Source organism: Falco rusticolus, chromosome 9 (genome assembly GCF_015220075.1).
Source record: "Falco rusticolus isolate bFalRus1 chromosome 9, bFalRus1.pri, whole genome shotgun sequence".
NCBI lineage: Eukaryota > Metazoa > Chordata > Aves > Falconiformes > Falconidae > Falco > Falco rusticolus.
In genome coordinates this window covers 52,862,223-52,883,390 of record NC_051195.1, presented here as the reverse complement: position 1 = coordinate 52,883,390, position 21,168 = coordinate 52,862,223, and the positions used below count along the sequence as shown (strand labels likewise).

The following is a 21,168-nucleotide window of genomic DNA, read 5'->3' as shown; positions in this document are numbered from 1 at the left end:
TGAAACTGGAGTATGCAAATAAAAATACCTGTCGGGACCTACAGTGTTTCTCTCTTCTGTAACTGTTGCAGCAGTGTCCTGCCAGCAAGCGTGGTAAATAGGGTTGTAGGACAGACCAGAACTGGAAAGATGAGATCCAAAAGCCAGTGTAGCCAGAAGAAAGGCCTCTATCAGCCTCGCAGAGGTGGGGACTTCTTCCATGAAGAATTTGCATCCTTCCTTCACAACTTTACTAGGTCCTTGTTATTTTTCATTGCCTTTCCAAATATTTCTGGTTCTCCCTCTTCCATTCCATTTAATCGCCCTAGTGTCTCACATGGAAAATGGAAGTGGTAAAGATAAGTCGCTTAGCCAAGGACAGTTTGTGGGTATTTTGCTTCAAAACCATTCCTTGGGGTTACAGGTCCATGGCTCTTTGGGGCTACCGGTCATAGTTGGCTTACTGAGTTCTTGTCCTCACCAGCTACTGGGCTGGACTACCAATGAGTAGCTGCTGCTCCTAGTGCTACTGCTCTAAACCATGTCCAAGCAACTCTGTGTCCTCTGGTTCCTGTCTGCCTCCTGCCATCTCAACTGTTTCACGGCCAGCCTGCAGACAGACTTTGCTGAGTATCTGGGTGGCATGAGGGCCAATGAGTTTTCCACTGCCTTTGGAAGAGGATCTCCGGTTGCACCCGAGACCATAATCTAATCACTCACCTGGGTCACAAGTCTGGTTTAAAAGCAGCCTCTGAAAATAATGTAGATGTTAACGTTAATTGTTACCAGTAACTTACTACTAACAGGAAGGCAAGAATTACAAACAAATTGCATTGATTGCCTTTTTTTCGGGATTCTGAGTTTTTTTCTTTGCTCTACCTTGTAAGTGCTGGATGGTCAAGCAAGATGCCGTAAGGAAGCCTGGATGTCTTCTAGTCTCGAGTATCCTTCTATTCGAAATGTCATGTCCAAAACAGTTGCATCCCAAAGGGGTTAGGTGGTGCTGAAGGAGACACAGGTGGGGACATACTTCATGTGTGAGGTGGTATATTTTCATGGCATGTTTCCTGAAGAGCTGAAACTCAGCTGATACAGTTTTACAATTACTGGATGCGATCTGAAAGGGTACGGGGCCAGCCTCATGCCCTCCAGGTATAATTTTGGGCAAATCTCTGAACCAAGTTTTCAAAGATATTTGAATGTCCCTGAATTTAGGTGTTCCTGAGTACACTTCTATTCCCAAAGCAAAGAAGGTCTATGCCTCTGTTCCCAATATGTGGATAGTAGGAGTTCCCTGCCTCAAGGCAAAACAAGCAAACCTATTAAAAGATTGTGATGTAGTCGTACCTAGAATTGAAGGGGGTCATTTAAAAATGACCTGAACCCACCTGATGGGTGGGTTATTTCCCCTTGTTTTTCTCCATTGTGGAGATTCCTGTAGACCATATGATGCTCTTGCCTGCACATGAGTGAATCCAGATCTTTTCCAGGCTCTTATTTCTGTTACTGGTCTGGCACGTCCAGAACAAGCGACTGGTTTGTCTATCTGGGGTGAGGGTGGATGCCGCAACAGTCACTGTGGTAGCTGATGGTGTAAAAAGCTCTCTAATCTGTTGAGATGCAAAAGAGCTGTCAAAAGGACAGGAGTAAATGCACACAGACCACTATATCGTTTTTATTTTCTTCAAAGAAAAAAGCACTTTGTCCTCTGCCGGAGATGACTTCAAACATATGGCCTTTGATCAGGTTTGATCCTGGCTTGCAGGAAGACAATTGTTGCATACTACTGGAGATGGGCATCAGGGCTGAGCTCTCTAGGAGCTGCAGAAAGCAGCAAGGGTAAGGGTGTTATTGACATGGCTTCCATCATTGGGCTTTGAAGTGGAAGTTCTTATGCCTTTCAGCTTCAGGAGCATTTCAGAAATTGCAACAGAAAACCATTACAAAAAGAGCAAACAAATGCACTAATGGTATTGGGCAGTTCATCAAACCCAAAATATCAAGGCTTCTTTTAAAGGAAGCCTTTCTCTCTTTTTGATCAACCGTGATGCCGCTTAATGTGTTGCTTTCACTGAGTGAAAAAATTGGATCACCAGCTGGTGCAATTGACACAACTGTGCTGAATTCAGCAGAGCTCCGTTGATAGATATCCTGAAGATTATTTGGCTTTAAATTTTATGCTGAGAATATTGAGTTGGGTTATTTGATTGAGTCTTATGACCTACAAGAAATCTGCAGGAGTTTTTAGGTAAGCAAGGGACAAATACTTGGGGTCTGATGGTTCAATACACACTAAAAGGACTAACAGTTGTAAAGCTAACATCAGATACAGTTCTGCTATGGAAAGTCCAGTCAGAAGCTCAGCTGTTGGCATCTGGATGACTGAGATTCAGTTTTATGATTTCAAGAGTCCTTGTGACAAAGACTGAATTTCTGCAAAGAGTAAGCTGAAAAACAAGCATGAAAAGATAAAAGAGTCCATAATGAACTCGAACAGAAAACTGGAGAGTGATTTAGTAAAGTAAGAAAGCAAATAAATTTCAGTTTTGGTCAGCCCCAAATCTTTTGTTTGTGCTGGAATCGTTCTTTTTAGGGGTTATTTAACATATTTTAAAAGCTTTTAGTCAAGTTTTTAAATGAAAAGTGGTTTTGCCTATTGACAAAATTACAAAAATCCAACTCCCAGCAGTGTTCTTTGTGAATGGGACTTCAGATTCTCTCATGGCCTTTGAAGAAGGGCCATCCAAACTCTTCAATTTCTTCTTTACACCCAACAGGTCTGTGGGGCACTACACTGACTGAAAACACAGCTGAAAACAGAGAGCTTTATGTGAAGACCACGCTGCGAGAGCTCCTAGTCTATATTATGTTTTTGGTGGACATCTGTCTATGTAAGTAGCTGTCATATCTTATAGGTGGCTTTTTTGTGCGCAGCTTGAGGGGAATAATGTGTTTATTATACTTCCTTACTCTGCTGTAGGCATTAAATTTATTTTAAATGCACTCACTGCAGCAAGCAGGTATGTCGTTAATCTACAGAATAGCTGCTGCACACAAAAGTAAAATAACTGACCATTGCTGTAGACCTAATTGATACTGGTTAGGTTTAAGCAGTATTTTCTGATCCAAATTATCGGTACTGGCCATTGATCCCACAGTCCTGGGAGAATCTACTCAGGGTCTTTTCTTAGTTTTGCAGCAAATATTCAAGACCCAGAGAGCATCTCTAGAAACTTCCTGGGATCAAAGACACAGGGTTCAGACATATTTTCCTCTCTGAGACTGGAGGGGTGACTGAGGTGATAAAGCAGATGGTAGCTCACGCTGTTGTTCTTGGATGAATTTAATGTGTCCCTGTACTGAATGCTAATTGATTTTGTGTGGGTAGAACAATGGCTGTTTGTTTTTTGGGAAGGCTAATTCATTATCACAAATGAGCACCTGTGGCATGGGGCAGTGGAGAAGATTACATTTCATGGACCCTGTGGCAGGAGAGATAGACAGACAATACCAACTGGAGTTATTATCACGCTGGCCCAGGGAGACAGAGGTTCAGTCACTCTTCCTAAAGAACCAAGACATGCACACAGATATGTGTGGTCGCACACTGACTCATCCAGAACTGTCAGGGGGCAGGTCTTGAATGTCAGCTGCTTTATTTTCATGGTGCCCTTTCAAGAGTAGGACGTGTTCTTAATCATCACCATGATGGATGTTTTTCTGATTCAGAGTTGAAACGTGTTTGTGGAAGTTGGAGCCTAATCCTGTTAGAGATTTCTTGGCAAATGAGAACTTACATGGAGCTTTCCACTTGGGAAAATGAGGCAGTCTCTGTACCTTCATGGCTTCACATCAGAACTTCAAAATACAGATTGTGGACTTTGTTCTGAAAAAGAAAATTTCCCTCAGAAATATTGTCCAAGGACAAAAATTAATACCCAGGATGCTCAGTTGCATCACCCAGTGGTCTTCTCGGGCTTCTAAACTCTTACAGTCTGTCAGTCTGACAGTTTAAATTCTGAAACATGCAACAGATAAGTTTGTAAATCCCTAAGAAAGCAGAAAGTAATATGATTATAGAGTTCCCGAGATTTCATCTCTTGCGCCTTACTTATCTTACCTGTGATAATATAAGCTACACAGAAAGTGAATATTTGAATGTATTTATATCAAGCTCCAATATTCAGGTATAAGGGAGGACCTTCCTCTTGTCTTTTCTTAGTGACATATGGAATGACAAGTTCCAATGCCTATTACTACACCAAAGTGATGTCTGAGCTCTTCCTGCAGACCTCTTCAGATGGCCGTGTTTCCTTCCAGTCCATCGGCAGCATGGCTGACTTCTGGGCAGTAAGTACAAACCTGGCCTTGCATGGGGAGCCCTGGAAATCTCAGTTTGACTGGCTTATTCAGTTCCCTCTGAATGCGCTACCTAGTGATTTCAGTAAGGCATTTTGCTGCCACAGCATTTTGCCAGCTACTAGCACTAGCTACAATATCATTTGCATGCAAAAATTCCACTGATTTAAAATACGATTTATCCCTCTGAGCACTGCAGCCAGAATACTGGCTAGCCTAAGTGTTATGTGTGCCCAGAAGAGCCCCTTCCCCAGTAACGTACCAACTAAGCAGGCAGGACATAACAAAAAGAAATTGCTGTGGCATGATGCTCATTACACAGATAGGGAGTACTGGCTCGGAAAGGCCAAGCGATTTACTGCAGGTTTCCTTGTGGTAGAAATGAGTTTGAATCCTGCAGTCCAATGTCTTAATGCTGATGTCTTAGTAATAGGCCTATGCCCATTTTCAGGGGCAATTGTGGGAACAGCATACTTAACCTGCCTGTAATTAATGCCTGGGCTAGTCTGATCTATAGATTCTTTATGAAGAAGCTGGATTAAAATTTGCACTGACTTTTATCAAAGAGAATAAAGAGGTAAAAAGATGTCTGGGTTCTAACACATTTCTGTCAAAGAACTCATGAAGGAATAATATGAGCCACAGAGAATGCTGTTGAGATATTGCAATCACTTATCTCTGACAGTCAGCCAGAAATTTTCAGCTTTGTCTTTTTTCTGTCATATTAAAAAACCCACAGCAATCTATAGCACTATTGTTTTTTCCCCACTGTTTCCAGGGCACTGGCACACTCCATTTTCGTAAGTCGCACCTTGTGCCAAAACAATTCCTTGAGACTTGTGTTCACTGAAGAGGAAAGGACAAAGAGACTTGTAGGGCTCTTGTACCTTCATAGCCCAGCAAGGTGCAGCAACTGTGTTACAGGCCTGTGAGGAGCCAACAACAACCCTGCTGCCCAGCACCCCTCTTCTACCACCAGGTCTTTCCCCTCCTTTGCATACATCCAACACAAGCTTCTACTGCTTTGCCTTGGGGAGTAGAGAGGGGTGGGTCAGGTCTTCCTATATCAAGCTAAGAAAATTCCTCTGATATGTGGGCTATGATGAATTTGTTCTCTCCCTCTCTTGCAGTATGCACAAGGGCCTCTTCTGGATAATCTTTACTGGACAAAGTGGTACAACAACGAGTCCCTAGCAGCACACAGCACCCAGTCATACATCTATTATGAGAACTTGCTGCTGGGTGTCCCGCGCATGCGACAGCTGAAGGTGAAGAATAATTCCTGCGTGGTCCATGATGATTTCAAGGAGGAAATCTCAGGCTGCTATGACGTATACTCAGATGACAAGGAAGAAAGGGTCTCCTTTGGGCTCATCAACGGAACAGCGTAAGTACATGTTCTGCTGTTCAGAATTAGAAAATCCAAATAGGTCTCTTCTAGTTAAAATAAGATTTGGTGAGCTGCAGGCTGCCAGGGGTGAGTTTCTCACATAAGACTGGAATTCTCCTTGCAGTCAGAGGCAGCAAGTCCTTTTTGTCTGTCGGTAAGGCCAAGTGTCTGTTTAATGAAAAGCGTAATGAGTGGCAGAGTGGGACCTGTTGGGAAAGACATCAAAAATCCGGTGGAGATTTAGGTAGAAATTGTTTCCTGTTTTATTAAGAGGGTGAGGATAGAGACCTGTGGGACCAGCTCTATCAAATGGATGTTGCTATCTGCTTCCCTCCTGGATTTCAGGACCCAGGGAGAGGGGAGTGCATCTCTCATCTTGAAAACTTATTTCTCTATAGTGATGTGAGGTAGCTGCATTTAATAACTCTTTGCTTGCTGCATGAGTCTTGGTCTGTGAACAAGAAGCTGTTGCTCATAAGGAAATATGAGTGCAAGTGTTTTCTAAGCAGAGGCTTGTGCACAATGTGGTAGAAGGTCATAAAACAGATTCTGGGAGTAACCTTCATGCAAACAAGACTGTGGCATAGCCAACAAACCTGCAGAATTTTCTCATTTTCTCTCCATAGTATCACAAGTCATGTTGTGTCACTGCTGGGAAGCACTAGGTCAGAAATCTAATGATGATGATGAAGTGATGTAGGCTCAGGTCTGGAATAAAAACTGCTCTGTCCTTTGAAGATATGGTCTTAATTTCCTCTGGCTACAAGGTCATATTCAAGTCTGTGGGCTGGTGATGCCTTTGCTTATGGGTTGTCTGTTGCAGGTGGAGGTATCATTCTGAGGAGGAGCTGGGTGGCTCATCTCATTGGGGAAGACTAACTAGTTACAGTGGGGGAGGATACTACATAGACCTCAAGCTGACCAGAGAAGAGAGTGCTGAAGCCCTGGGAGTCTTGAAGGAGAAGTTGTGGCTGGATCGGGGTACACGAGTTGTCTTCATTGATTTCTCTGTGTATAATGCAAATATCAATCTGTTCTGCGTTCTGAGGTAAGCCAAGTTCCCCTGAAAATTCTGCCTCTTGCTTCTTCCTCAATGCTGCAGTTTCTAAAAATGCAAATATTTTAATATGGTCCATGGGGGGGTAGGACTGAGTGGTGTCAGTAGATATTGTATGGATTAGTAAGAAGGCTTGGTCTTCCTGATACAACCAGTTACGCTTCTCTTCACCTTTCACCCTTTCCTATCATGGATGTGAAGCAGCAGAGAAGGTTGCAGAAACACATACACAACTCTTCCACTCATGGTTTGGTGGATAGCTCATGCTCATATTTGATGCCTCTTAAAATTACCTAAGAGCCTTCATTCCCCTGTCTGTAGTTATCAGAGTTTTCTTGTCCCCTTCAAGGTTAGTGGTTGAGTTTCCAGCCACTGGTGGTGCCATTCCCTCCTGGCAAATCCGGACAGTCAAGCTTATACGATATGTCAGCACATGGGACTTCTTCATTGTTGCCTGTGAAATTGTCTTCTGTGTCTTCATCTTCTACTATGTGGTGGAGGAGATTTTGGAGCTGCGTATCCACAAGCTTCAGTACTTCACCAGCATCTGGAACATCCTGGATGTGGTGGTCATTCTGGTGAGGATCCCTGCAGACTTTTTTTTTTGGAGGGGGAGTAATAGCAGAGAGGTATAAGAGCCAAAATAAATGAAGGAATGGGGAAACTGGTCTAGATAAGACAAGAGCTGGCACATGTTTTACTCTAATAGCAAAATGAACTAGCAGAGTAAATGGATACACGCTCTTCTATGAGCTGTTAGGAGAAAATTCTCTCCTTTGAGATGCCTGAGAGGCTGTGAAATCAGGGCATTATTCAGTGCATTAAGACCTTATTTCCATCCCCCACCAGTAGACTGCAGTTGTGAGTGGACACTTCAATTTCTGTGGAAAGCATCGGTACAGCAGTCGCTGCAGACTCTTTCTCTTCCTTTTTGCAGCTCTCCATCATTGCTATTGGGTTTCACGTCTTCCGCACCATTGAGGTGAACAGATTGTTGGGAGAGTTACTGGAACACCCGGACATCTACGCAGACTTTGAGTTCCTGGCATTCTGGCAGACACAGTACAACAATATGAATGCAGTCAACTTATTCTTTGCCTGGATTAAGGTATTGTTAGGGGGTCTAATAGGTGCTAGGCCTCCAGTCTCAGACCTCTTCCTATAGACAGCTTGGGGGTTGACTTTTCCATCCCTCTGAGTGAATGAGGGTAACAGCTGTATCACAGGTGATTTTCCTCCAAGTCATATGCTCTGTCTTGCAATTAATTCAGTCAACTTTACACCCTGCATTTTGAGGCCACTTATTTAGAGATAATGGACAGGGTGATGAGCTCAGATGTTGAGGTGTAAAAGTGCTTTTACAGGATGCTGTGTACAATTGTAATGGGTTTGTGTGGCAAGGTTTTGGTAGCAGGGGGGCTACAGGGGTGGCTTCTGTGGGAAGATACCAGAAGCTGCCCCTGTGTCAGATGGAGCCAGTGGCAGCTGGCTTCAAGACAGACCTGCTACTGGCCAAGGGTGAGCTGATCAGCCACAGTGGTAGTGCTTCTAGGATAGCATATAAAGAAGGGGAAACACACACGCACACACCCTGCACTAGCAGGGAGAGAGGAGTGAGAACGTGTGAGAGCAACAACCCTGCAGACACCCAGATCAGTTCAGAAGGAGGGACAGGAGGTGCTCCAGGTGTCGGAGCAGAGATTCCCCTGCAGCTCATGGGGAAGACCATGGTGAGGCAGGCTGTCCCCTCAGCCCGTGGAGGTTAACGGTGGAGCAGAGATACATATGCCTGCAGCTGGTGGAGGACCCCGCACCGGAGCAGGGGGATGCCTGAAGGAGGCTGTGACCCTTCACAGCCCACAGTGTGGGGCAGCCCACCCTGGAGCAGGCTCCTGGCAGGACCTGTGCCGCCGTGGGAAGAGGAGCCCAGGCTGGGGCCGGTTTGCTGGCAGGGCTTGTGCCCCCGTGGGGGACCCACATTGGAGCTGTCTGTGCCTGAGGGGCTGCACCCTGTGGGGGGACCCACGCTGGGGCAGTGTGTGAAGAACCTGCAGCCCACGGGAAGGACTCACGCTGGAGGAGTTCATGGAGGGACTGTCTCCCATGGGAGGGACCCCACACGGGAGCAGGGGCAGTGTGAGGAGGAAGGAGCGGCAGAAGCATGTGATGAACTGACTGTAACCTCCATTCCCTGTTCCCCTGTGCTGCTTGGGGGCAGGAGGCAGAGAATTTGGGGGTGAAGTTAAGCCCAGGAAGAAGGGAGGGGTGGGGGGAAGTTTTTTCTGGTTTGAATGATAATAAATTAATCTTCCCCAAGTCCGGTCTGTTTTGCCCATGACGGTAATTACTGAGTGATCTCCCTGTCCTTATCTCAACCCACAAGCCTTTTGTTATATTTTCTTTCCCCTGTGTGGTTGAGGAGGGAAGCGTTAGAGTGGCTTTGGTGGGCACCTGGCATTCAGCCAGGGTCAAAGCACCACAAAAATGTAACTTTGTTCATCCAAATTTTAGTACTTTGGATGATAAATGGAAAACTATGTTTTCCTTTCATGATGGCCACCCAACAACTGGAAATGACTTGTTTGTTGGCATGGACTTTGCATTTCAACCAAAGCATCCTGACACTTTGGAAAGCCACACTGTACTTGGGGCTCCTCATTAGCCACAAGACATTTGTCCTTATAGCAGTCCCTCTTTATGTTTTCCTTTGACACAGGGAACAAAGCTGTATGTTTCTGATCCCACGGGAAGGTGGTGGCGCACCTGGGACAAATAGCCTGCACACTTAGCCACCATTCCTCTAGCTCAGTGTCTTCTCAGTGCTTTGGTACTATAGCGAACTTTTTTTTTTAGTAAGCGTGCACATATATGACAGAGACTGACCTAGCTGGTGGTTTGGCCGAAATTTGTCCCTGTTCTTTCTTCTTGCAGATATTCAAGTATATTAGCTTTAACAAAACAATGACACAGCTCTCCTCCACGCTGGCACGGTGTGCCAAGGACATCCTGGGCTTTGCCATTATGTTCTTCATTGTCTTCTTTGCCTATGCCCAGCTGGGTTACCTTCTATTTGGGACACAAGTGGAAAACTTCAGTACGTTTGTTAAATGCATGTAAGTGCAGAACCATGTTTCCATCACTTCATCAAAAGAATTTTAACTGCTTTCCAACCTCCCTCCAGTTGCAAATCTGGACGTCAGTCAGACACCTCTTGTATTTCATTGCAATAAAGCCACAATGGTTAATAAGTTGCTCACAGTCCTCCAGCTGTGACGTCTTCACAGACAAAGGGACCTGGTGAGAAAATTGAGGGTTACAGACAGAGTTCTGGTTGTCTGGTGTTTTATCAGTAGGGGTGATGTGAGTAGCTGATTCTACCAGACTTGGAGACTCCTTGCAGCCCTACAATTCAATGGAAATCCCAGCCTTTTCACAGGAGCATCTAATGAAAAGTTTCAGTTTCCTGAAGCCTAGACAGCTTTCCCTTGATGTGGAATTGTTAGGTACACCAAGGGTACCCAATATGCAGTGATTTAACATCTCTGCAGAAAAGCATCATAGCTCAGCTGATAATTTAGTTTCTGTTCTGCAGGACCTTCTGTCACCTTCTCACCTGTCATGGGTCTGTAAAGGCAGTAGAATGGCACTGCTTGTCACTAAGACCTTGGAAAATGTGTGAATTTATACACCAGCAGATGGCTTTAGGCCTAGTTAGGTTAAAGTTCTCTGTAATTCTGGTAGTAAGAACTGAATAGCTCAAAACAAGTGTTTTGAGGTAGGCTCAGAGTGAGGGGTGGTTGTTTTTTTCAGTGAGAAAGAAGCCCATGTAGAAGCTCTGAAATTCTCTGGCTTCCAAGCACACTTGCTGATCACGTTGTTTCAGTGTCTGCACAACAGCTGCATGAAAAATTTTCTGGTTTTCATCTGATAGTGCATTTTCTTTCCAAATCTTTGTATGAATTAATACTAATATGAATAATAAATTAATAATTGCTGCAGGGTATTCACAGAAGTAATGAATCTTGTCAAGGTGATAGCTTTAATCACTGAAAAAGTCAGAAACTTCGTTTTTATATTATTTATAAATATATCTGATTTTGATAAGATAGCAGCTCCACTTAATTTCTGGAAGTTGGTAATCATATAATATGCTAATTTTAATACAAATTCAGCATTAACTTTTCTAAAATACACTATGTAATAGTCTAAAAATGATTAAGTAGACATTTTCAAAGCAGAAGACAGAAAAATAATTTCTTACTGGAATCAGCATCACTGAATTGGGACAATTTAAACCAAAGAAGAGGAAGCAATGCAATATTCCCTTCCTTAGACCTGGAAAACATTCCCAACCCCCTAAACAGTCCAAATGCAAGGAATCTGAAATGGAGCTTTGCATTTCTCAGAGGGTTTTCAGGCTCTGGGCTCTCAAGGTCCTTTTCACTGTATGTGACTTCACAGTCTGTGTCTTTCTGTCTGGGTTTTTGTTTTTTTTTTTGGGGGGGGGGGTTGGTTTTGTTTTCGTTTTTAATTTGAGGGTATTTTTTACAATGGTCATTTCACTGATCAGCTTCCAGAGAAGTCCCACAGACAACGTATCAATATACCTGAGATGGGGGATGACTAGGGTGAATGAGCATGCACAGAAGGGGGTGCTGGGGAAGTGAGTTAAGATATCCGATCTCAGACAGTCTTTCAGTCCATGGGACTACTCAGGCAACGCGTGATGTTAAGGGAAGTATCTGCTACAGCAATGGTTTTCAGCCTGTGTTCTACAGACCTCTGGCATCCAGGTCCTGCCTTTAAGGGGTCTACAAGTATAAGCAAATTTCTGATCAATAGACTTAAAATTGCTTTTTTATAGAGGCTATGAATTACAAAAGGTTGAAGAGCACTAACATCACCTTCACAGTCTCATGAACTCTTGTGCCAGAGAAGGCTTCAGTGAGTCAAATGTGTTTATAAGGGAAATTTTTTGTTGTTTTTAATTCCTGTTTGGACCAAAACACCCTTTGGACAACCAGAAATTTATGTGGAAACTATGTTTTACTTTCCAGCCAGCTCTTGCTTTAACCAGATAGCTCACTTCACCCTTGAAAATACTATGGGTACATTTAACTCACCAGTAGGACTGAGTAACTTAGACCCTGCTCTGGCTTGTGCCTGTGACCATCTGGGCTGCAGACAGGTTCAGGGTTCACCTCAGGACTGTCTGAGGATGTAGGATAAATGTATGTGCTTTTGTGTGACCTTGTGTTTTTTCCTCCAGCTTCACCCAGTTTCGGATCATTCTCGGTGATTTTGACTACAACTCCATTGACAATGCCAACAGGGTCCTTGGGCCTATTTACTTTGTCACCTATGTGTTCTTTGTTTTCTTTGTGCTCCTGGTAAGCAAGAACACCCTCCTTGACCCTGCGTTGACAGCAGTGTTTGGGAGACCACTTCTGATAATCCCCAAGTTAGATGCAGTGCAAAGGCTTAGAGAGAAAGGAAGATTCTGTTACAATAGCTTTGCAGTGTAAATAGGCCAAGGTAGACAAAGAGGATGTCATTGAAATGGGGGATTTGATGATCAGAGCTATTAAGGGCCATATTCACATCCTTTAAGGTAAAGACTAAAACTGACTGGTAATACTACTGATAAGGTAACTGAATTCAATGAGATCAGTTAAGCTGCTCTGTAGCAAGCAGCGAACAAAGTGTGGGGTACAGTGTCTGTCTTTCCTAGGCAATGGGTGCAGGGGGATGCTCTTAATGACCAGCTTGAACACCCAGTGCCAGGAATCCAAATTTAACCTAAGATCTTGCAGGAGAGGCTACCAAAGATGGTATTTGAGCTGGGAACAAATGTACCTTCAGCCACTGCTTTAACTGCAGGGACCTCCTCCCCAGTGAGAAAGCACTGTGTGGCTAAAGTGGGTCTCCACACCACCCGCGGGATACCCCGTGTAGAAACAGCTCTTTGTTTAACGAAGCCCTGCACATCTGTATCTGTCTCTTGCTGCTTCAGCTGCTGGAACAGGCAAGATGCCTCGTGCTTATTGATCTCTCTTTCCCTTTTTCTAGAACATGTTTCTGGCCATCATCAATGACACCTACTCAGAAGTCAAGGAGGAGCTCTCAAGCCAGAAGGATGAGCTGCAGCTCTCAGACATCTTGAAGCAGGTGATGGATAGTGAAAGCTGTGCCACTTTCTAGCTAAATCCTGAAGCATTTTCTGGAGGTCCCTGACCTATGTGAAATTTACTAGAGAGAAACAATGGCTGCCCACTTCAGATCTGCATTCTTGGTGCACACAGACATTACAGTTCCTTTCTGGGATAAATCAAGCTTGCAGATCCTTTGTAAATGGGAAGAGGAGAAAACAAGGGTTGGGGGAATCTTGTTCCCTGAGCATGCTGGTAGTGTTTCTGAGAGACTTCTTCCCAGGATAGTCTCTGGACAAAGCTCTTTCAGTCCTTGAGAGAGCATACTTTGGTCAATAAAACAGCATGTTGTATTTTAAGCTGCGCAGTGGTGCACAGCTTAGCAATTTATTACAGTGGTGCAAATCTAGTGGGTTACATTTGGATTCCCATGGGCATATCCCAGAAGAGGTCCTGGAAGGTCACAACTATGTGACCTATGTACTATGGGCCTAATATTCTGCATAGAATAGTATTTGAGACAGTATCTTAAACAGCTGATGACTGGGAGATCAGATAAAGGGAGAGTCAGGAGGAGAAAACCAGAGTTCAAACTTCACTGAGATCTTGGCTGTTGCAGCACTCCCAAAACTAGCCGGCTGCAATAAGGCTTTTACCAACCCATCCCAGGTTAACTTCAATAAGTAGTTCCCTGCGCCTTGCCCCAGCATGGCCGCCAATCCCCACAAGGTTTCAACAGTTCATTTACTGTCCATGCTGTTTCTTCACCCCTTCAGGCCAGTCCACCCTGCTTCTTGCCTCTGCTGCATCTGGATTCTTCCTTCTCTGGGCCCTCTTCCAGCCAGCCTCTCCTCATCCAGGCCCCTTTCTTCTCGTGGGGCCTCTCCTTGTCTCTCCTACATCTGGGGTGCACTCTCTCTCCTCCCCTTGCTTCTTCCAGGTCTCTCTTCATCTGGTGCTTGTTGCAGCACTCTCCAAACTATCAAGCTGCAACAAGGTCTTTTACCATCTCATACCAAGATACTCTTCATGCCAGTCCCTCTGCTGCTTTCTCCTAGGTTCTCCTCATCCCAGCACACACGCGCTCACTTGCTCTCCCTTCTCTCTGCTGCTTCCTCCTCTCTCTTCCTTGGCTGCCCAACCTCTTAACAGAACCAGCCACAGCTGCACTTTATCTACACCAGCCAACCCACCGCCCCTGAAGCCAGCCCACAGCTGTATGTTATCAATGTTAATTATCCCAGCTTCATTCCTCTACAGGTGCTCCTCTTCCATACCCCTTAGAGCTATTTAACCACTTAGTCACAGCTGTACATTATCCACGTCAGACAACCCACTGCCCCTGAAACAAACCCACAGCTCTATATTATTAATGTTAATTAACCTGCCTTCATTCCTCTATAATTCCTCTACACTTGGCCACCATGTTGGTGTTGCTTTAAAGGTGCAATCCTGGTTTAGAAATGGGGCTCATTCAGCAGTATTGTACTTCTGCTTAGCTTAAAATCTCCCTATATTACTTAGTAACTGCTGACCCATATTGTGTTGTTCATTTTGCCCTATTTTTCACTGTTCTTCCTGCATGATTCTGTGTCCATTTGTACCTTTGGTAACAGAGCTACAACCGGACACTCATGAGGCTGAAGCTGAAGAAGGAGCGGATTTCCGATGTGCAGAAAGCACTGCAGAATGGAACAAAAGAGCTAGACTTTGAAGACTTCAAGAACAGCTTGAAGGAGTAAGTGAGTCAGCTTGAGGGATACCTGCTTAGCCCTTTCTCTTGGTAATACAGGTAATCTAAATTCTCAGGTTTTCAGGATCGGAAGAGCAGTTAGTTCAGATCTGGGCAATGCAAAACTCAAAAAAACCAGCCAAACAAAAATCCCCAAAGAGTTCTCATCTTTCTTCACATGTTTAATTGCCTGTTCTAAATAGGTTTGTGTTACTGTCTCTTTTCCCATTTGGCATGTTTTAGGTTTGTCACTGGCAGGAGGAAACAATACACTGATTTCAAAAAGGGTACTCCCGCACTGTCAGAACTTCAGCGCTTTGAGTTTTCTCTTTCTATTCTTTTTCAGACTGGGCCATCCAGACCATGAGATCACAGCAGCCTTCTCCAGGTTCGACAAAGATGGCAACCGCATTCTTGATGAAGAGGAGCAACAGCAGTTGAAGCATGACCTGGAAGCAAAAAGGGTAAAAAAAGGGCAAGGAAAGAAACCCTTTGTCTGGCAGAGATCACTCCAAAGTGGTCTAAGCATAGCTTGTGGTATAAACTAAGCAGGCAACTCAAATACAGCTCCATCCCTGCCTGGATAGCAGCTGACCGTATCTTTGCCTGTGAAGCTCAGTGTGATTCACAGTGAAGCTGACAGTGTTAATATTTGACTTTGCAGCAGTTTCTTTATCTTCTAGGTTGCCCTGAATACAGAGATCGAAAATTTGGGGAAATCCTGTGGTGACAACAACCTGGATGAGAATCTGACCTACATGGAAGCAACAAATAACCACGCAAATAAAGCCAACTGGGTTTCCAAAGAAGAGTTCCAAGTGTATGTTTGTGCTGGCAGTAGTTTAATCCCTCTGCAAATGAGGGGTCTGATTTCCTGCTGCTTCCTTATCTAACTGTTTACACTGGTGTTAAGCAGTTTCAGTAAGATCTTGCCCCTTTTTATCTTGCACATGTGTAAATGAGCAGATCAAGAGAGAACTGGGACAGTTCTTGTAATGTAATTTGCTTGTTCCTGTAAAAGATTGAGGTAAGAAATTTTGTTTTCTGCCTCTTGAATAAATTCTGCAGCTGTCAGCTGGCCACTGGCAATATGCTGTCATGTTTCAGTTCAGAAGGTAGCTCGGATAACTGGGCCAGGGGAGGTTGATACCTTTACAGAAGGTCCTGTGGGAATAAACGTTCTTGATTTATAGCCTAGCTGGCCTTCATTCTCCAGGTCTGAGAATAACACTCGGCTGTTTCTTCCACAGGAGGAGCATGGGATAAATACAGCACAGAGAATCAGGAGATCCTGATTCTGCTACTGGGAAACACTAAGCAATCCACATAGGGCCATATCAAAGGAGAGGCAGGTGCAATATTTAATAATGGGATTATATTGTGGCTGGACTGTGATCCAAACTGGTTGGGACCCATCATAAGCAGAACCACTAATTATAGATGAAAACGCAATGTAGCAGGGAGTTATGTCTTTAGTGGGTATGAATTAGTTACCTGATGTGGAACATTCACTCCTGTTTGAGGTCTGGCCCATTGTCCATGAGATATCTGCTTCAAATCCTGCCGTTTATCACAAGAAAAAGCTTGCAAATGCTCTCCATGTTTCCCCCAGACTCCTGCAACGTGTGCTGCAGCTGGAACGGTCCATAAACAGCATTGGCTCCAAGATTGATGCAGTGGTGAGCAAGCTAGACATGCTGGAAAGAAACAAGCTGAAAAGGAAGGAACTGTTGGGCAAGCCAATGGATAACATTAGCAAGGTTGGTAGTCCTCCACCATGTATTTGAACCAGCTTCAGGGCAGGTGACCAGCCCTGCTGTGTGAAAGGGTGTCATCTTGGCTTTTCCAGTACCCATTGACGTAAGACAGAAAGGGTTGGGCAGGGTCAGCATTTTGTGTGATCAAGCCTGTTCTGTTCAAGCAAAATGACACAAAGCCTCTTGCTTTCATGTCCCCTCAGTTAACCATGGTTCCTTTAAACACACCTTCCAGCTCCTTTGAGGCCAAGCTCATTCCCATGGCAGTGGAGACAGTTGCTTTGTACCCACTTATCCTCAAATATATAAAAAATATTAAAAATCATATTGTCCTTCCCAGCAAGAGTAGCTAACGACAGTGCTGTGGACTGGGATCTTAACATCTTGCCTGTGGATTATTTATCACACATGAGGTAGAAGATTATTAGCAGTGTTCCCATAGCATCTCATTGAACAATTGTGACCTTTGCCAAAGACTTCCTTTACCCAGTCAACCAGCATATGTTGGGTTTTCAGCTTTAAAGTCAAAGACATCAAGGCATATGGGAGCCATGGCATTACTTCATGTTTTTATGGCTTTGATAATGAGAACAGCCAAACAGCACTAAGTGACCTAGCTGAGTCAGAAAGAAGCCTGTCTTTTGCAGGGTAGTCTTGTGATCGCTTCCCATCTGAGATAGTGTTTTGAGGGGTCCTAGTTCTCATGTGAACATGCCTGAAAGCTTATTCAAGTATGTGTTTGCAGATTTGCTTTGCCACAGCATTTTTGTGAACATTCTCATAGAGGGTGAAAAAGGATGGATTTCTCCGCATTTGTCTGATGCTTGAATGTGCATTCATCAGTGTTGCAGCAAACAGTATATCGGACCTTTAATAGATGGGCAGGCTTGTACTAATTTCTGGAAGAATATGGGAAGATAATTAAGTATCATGCACACCTTATCTCTCTTCTGGAGTGTTGCTAGACTTCTTGTTGGCTTGCAGGTCATTCTTTCTTCTGGTTCACAGCAGGAAGAACCCAGTCAGGAAGAGCTGCTCCCCCAGAGCCTAGACCAGCTGGGAAAAGAAGCAGCAGAAGGTTGCGGGATGGAACACATACAGGGGAACAACCTGAGTGGCAACTCTTCCCGAAGCAGGGTCTATTCCATACTGCCCAGGTCAAGTGTGCCAGGGCCTCAGATCCCCAAGAATACCCAGCAACAGTCTGATGTGCGCTTCTAGCAAACAGCCCAGTGTTCCCAGTTTCACTCCTACAGTACTAAGTCACAGTCAGTATTTTCCCTACTGTTAGAATAATCCGGACAGCTTGACACAGGCACCACTGTTGCCAGGAACTGGTGATGTGAAAAATCAGGGATGCTATTTTCCAGTGTAATGACGTATAATGTCACAGAGCTAGAACTTCTGCCCATGTATCTCTGGAGTAGGTGGAAATTTGGAACCAGGTGATGTATTGGGTTTCTGCCTCTGGACAGGCAAAGTCTTTTATCTATCCTTTCCCAAAAAGTAGAGACCCTGGAACACTTTGAACACTTGTGTCCAGAGCGGCACATTGTGACTTGTTCCCAGCACAAACAATTGCCTTCAGGACAAAGATGTGGTTTTCATGTAAACAAAGCAGAGTATAATCATTAGCGTGAAATGGAAAGGACAAATTTAGGGTTTTTTGTGTATGTGGTTACCAACAGATTTGTTCTGTTGTAGCTTGTTTCCAGAATGCTTTGGTAACCCACTCTGTACCTTAGATTCTAATGTTAAGAGGATACTAAAATAAGAGTTGACTCCCAATGTAATTGGGAGGAGATCTGAAATATCATAAATGGAGAAGAAGTTGTGACTGGCAGAGTCCTAGGCCTGCGCATTAGGGAACAGACTTCTGGTTATATGGTTTCTAACACTGCTGTTGACATTAAGAAATCTCTTTACGTTGTCTATTTTCACGCTCCTTAAATTGCATTTCAAGGTACTTCACAATGCTAGCACCATATTTACAAAGTTGCGATGCTTCACTTTTTTGTCAAGGAAACAATTTGGTTTGCAGTTGTGGGTGCTGACACCATTTGAGTTGAAGAATATTGTGAAAATCAGATGAATGTGAATTTTTCCACCACATGCAAAATACTTCTTTTCCAGCCATTTTTTACTTTGCTGACTTCTCTTTCCTTGTAGTTGTTACAGACTATCACTGCTGTTATGGGGCCACCGTAAATGTATTTCAAATATCTTAATCACTGGTATTCCACAATAGTTAACCTCAAATAGGCTTTGTAGGCTTAAAGCAAATAGAAATGTGAGTTGCACCAAACCACTGCTAACAACTCTCACTAGTGCTACACTTCAGTGTGCTGTGCAGTGCAGTGATAGCTTAGTGGGGACTTTGTGTATTGGCATTATGTATTGCCACCTTTTTAAGATGGATGTGTCGCTATGTTCTGGGGGAAAGCCCCCCTGGGAATGTCTGAAGGACCTCTGGAACAGCCCTGTCCTCAGATGACCCAGGCTCTGGGGCTATCACAGCTACAAGGTACCATTGATAAACTGAAGCAGATGGTCGCTCAGCTGTCAGAACCTAGTAGGTGCTGAGAGACCTTATCACCCATCCCACAAGGAGCTTAGATTTCAGCCAGGAGCTGTGGATGCAGGAACTGCAGGGTCTCACAGCTCACTTCCCATCAGCTGGTCCTGCTGTTGTGCACAAGACTTACCTGTGAGACGTTGCCATGGTTTTTGACTCCCAGTTCCAATGAATTCAGAATTGAGCAAGAGCTTCTTGCCTGCAGCTTTTCCAGCTGAACTCAGAACAATGACATTGCTTACCTCCTGCTCTCAGCATTGAAGCTATTGTCTTATTCAGAAGAAACAGCCTATGTCAGGAGAGCGTCCTGAAATACGCCTTTTTATTTTTTTCCTCCAAATTTTAAGTAAACAGAAAATCCATATGCTAAACTGTAATTCAAGACAGGAGTGACATGGTCTTTAGCGGGCTTGAAAAGTGCACACAGACCTCTGCAGTTAATGAATTGCATGCTCTCTGTGTTGAAAGGCATAGAGGAAGGTTCTCAAATTCATTTTAAGACTTTGTTTCAGATCTTTTCTCAATAGCAGACTATGGTTACTGAGGCCTAATTGCAAAATCAGAAATATAGGCTGCTCTTTTGAAATCCCTGAAGGAGCGCCTGCCTTTGCCATAGACTCAGAATACTGGGTGAGGTCCAGAGTCTGTGTTACACATAGTTATCAAGTACGTGGGATACTGATCTGTGAAGAACAAAGTCTGGCACCATGGGAGAGCTCCAAGTAGCAACTGTCTGCTTCAGGGGGGTGATTCTGTGCCGATAGAGTCAGTGGAAGATACATTGCTGGCTGAGCCTCAGCTCCTTAACATAGCAACAACTGCTGTGAGGACAACAGGATCCTGAAATCATGTCCTGCCAAGAAAATGAAGGTAGAAGTGATTATCTGTAAGGCCTGGCTTTATACAGCCTCAGATTCCACATAGGGAGTGTTGCTTGTTTGTTCGCAGGCAGAAGACCTCCCTCTTTGCAATGCCCAGTGTTGCTGTTCTCCTCCTGAGCTGTGCCAAACACCCACAAAGCCAGCCCCACAGATAACTCACTAGTGAGGCAGGGATGCTGCAGCCACTGCAGCTCAGTGCAAGAGCTCTGCCGTCACTGCACACCAGGGTGCAACCTCCACCACCCTGCTCCTTTCTGCACAGGGACCCCCATAAGTGTCAGGGAAGACAGGTGAGGCAAGAGCACAACAGTGCGGCAGCTGGGCTTGGATTCACGGGACAGTGCCCACCAGCCTCCAGCAACCAGATCACAGGCACTGTGGTCTGCTCTTTAGGGCAGCCGGAGGAGCAAAATGGTCATGTTTGTGCTGCAGGTTTTGTTCATGCCTGAAACCTGGGAAGGCAGCTTTCCCCTGCGGAGGGAGAGCATGGAGGCCTCCACGGGGCCGTTGCTGGGAGGAGTGTTTGCCCCTCACTCTGCCTGCCCGTGGCGACTGCAGGACCCGCAAGCCCAGCTTGCCAGGGCTCCCCGCTCCCCGCTGAGAGGAGCAGCCTGGCAGCCTCCTCTCCTTCGGGCTGGCAGGGCAGCAGTCAGCCGGCGCTGTGGAGGAGCCCTGAACCAGCTCTGGCTGGGATCAGGCAAAAACCGCAGGTTGCGGTGATCCGCGGGGTCCATCAACAGCCAGGTCGGCAAACTCCTTTCCCCCTTCCCGGCAGAAGGACTGCTCCCTTCACCCTGTGCTGTGATTCTGGAGGTGCCAGTGCTGCCCAGTGTAAAACAAGTTCTGTCACCAGTATAAGCCTGTGCCGGCATTAATGTCTTCTCTTGTTCATCTCTGTGCAGCTGTGTCTTCTCTGTTCCTTGTCAATACATTACGGCGTATGTGTCCTAGAATAGGGCAAGGAAATGCCTTGCCCCCAGGAATCGCTTGTGTATAATTGTCAGTTGTGTATAATTGTCAATTGTGTCTTCAACCTGGTTGAGAAATAACATAAATACACTGAATGGTAAGTTCATACAGCTTGTCTTTTCAGATGTGCGTTGTCAGGCCTCACATCAGGAGCTGGTATTATTTAGATGATAGTTGTCTGATGGGGGAAGTAAAGTATTTTTTCCTCAATAGTAGGTGCATGACTCTGTTTTGTTCCAATTTGCGGGGGGCTGGGGGGTGGGGCTTCTAAACTGCAGTGTCACAGCAGAGCCTTGAGGTGGTTAAAATCTTCGGGAGGA

The 21,168-nt window shown here is 44.8% G+C and overlaps 1 protein-coding gene and 1 long non-coding RNA gene across 5 annotated transcripts in view; one reads left to right on the top strand and one right to left on the bottom strand.

The window, feature by feature from the left end:
- Positions 1-19,196, top strand: part of PKD2L1 (polycystin 2 like 1, transient receptor potential cation channel) — a 27,364-nt gene extending 8,168 nt beyond the window's left edge. For all 3 annotated transcript variants that reach the window (XM_037401035.1, XM_037401033.1, XM_037401034.1), the window contains 14 exons: positions 2,757-2,870; positions 4,202-4,329; positions 5,469-5,725; positions 6,552-6,776; positions 7,135-7,363; positions 7,723-7,893; positions 9,717-9,898; positions 12,055-12,175; positions 12,855-12,953; positions 14,551-14,672; positions 15,013-15,130; positions 15,350-15,486; positions 16,279-16,426; positions 17,432-19,196. In XM_037401035.1, the coding sequence (XP_037256932.1) occupies positions 2,757-2,870; positions 4,202-4,329; positions 5,469-5,725; positions 6,552-6,776; positions 7,135-7,363; positions 7,723-7,893; positions 9,717-9,898; positions 12,055-12,175; positions 12,855-12,953; positions 14,551-14,672; positions 15,013-15,130; positions 15,350-15,486; positions 16,279-16,426; positions 17,432-17,644 (2,264 nt within the window). In that variant the 3' untranslated portion in view covers positions 17,645-19,196. The remainder of the gene's footprint in view (positions 1-2,756; positions 2,871-4,201; positions 4,330-5,468; positions 5,726-6,551; positions 6,777-7,134; positions 7,364-7,722; positions 7,894-9,716; positions 9,899-12,054; positions 12,176-12,854; positions 12,954-14,550; positions 14,673-15,012; positions 15,131-15,349; positions 15,487-16,278; positions 16,427-17,431) is intronic.
- Positions 15,033-21,168, bottom strand: part of LOC119153992 — a 14,558-nt gene continuing 8,422 nt past the window's right edge. Inside the window, exons 4-6 of one of the 2 annotated variants that reach the window (XR_005106286.1) lie at positions 17,362-17,479; positions 16,161-16,363; positions 15,033-15,115 (exon numbers count right to left, since the gene is read on the bottom strand). This is a non-coding gene — a long non-coding RNA (uncharacterized LOC119153992). The remainder of the gene's footprint in view (positions 15,116-16,160; positions 16,364-17,361; positions 17,480-21,168) is intronic. The other variant, XR_005106287.1, reaches the window with a different exon arrangement.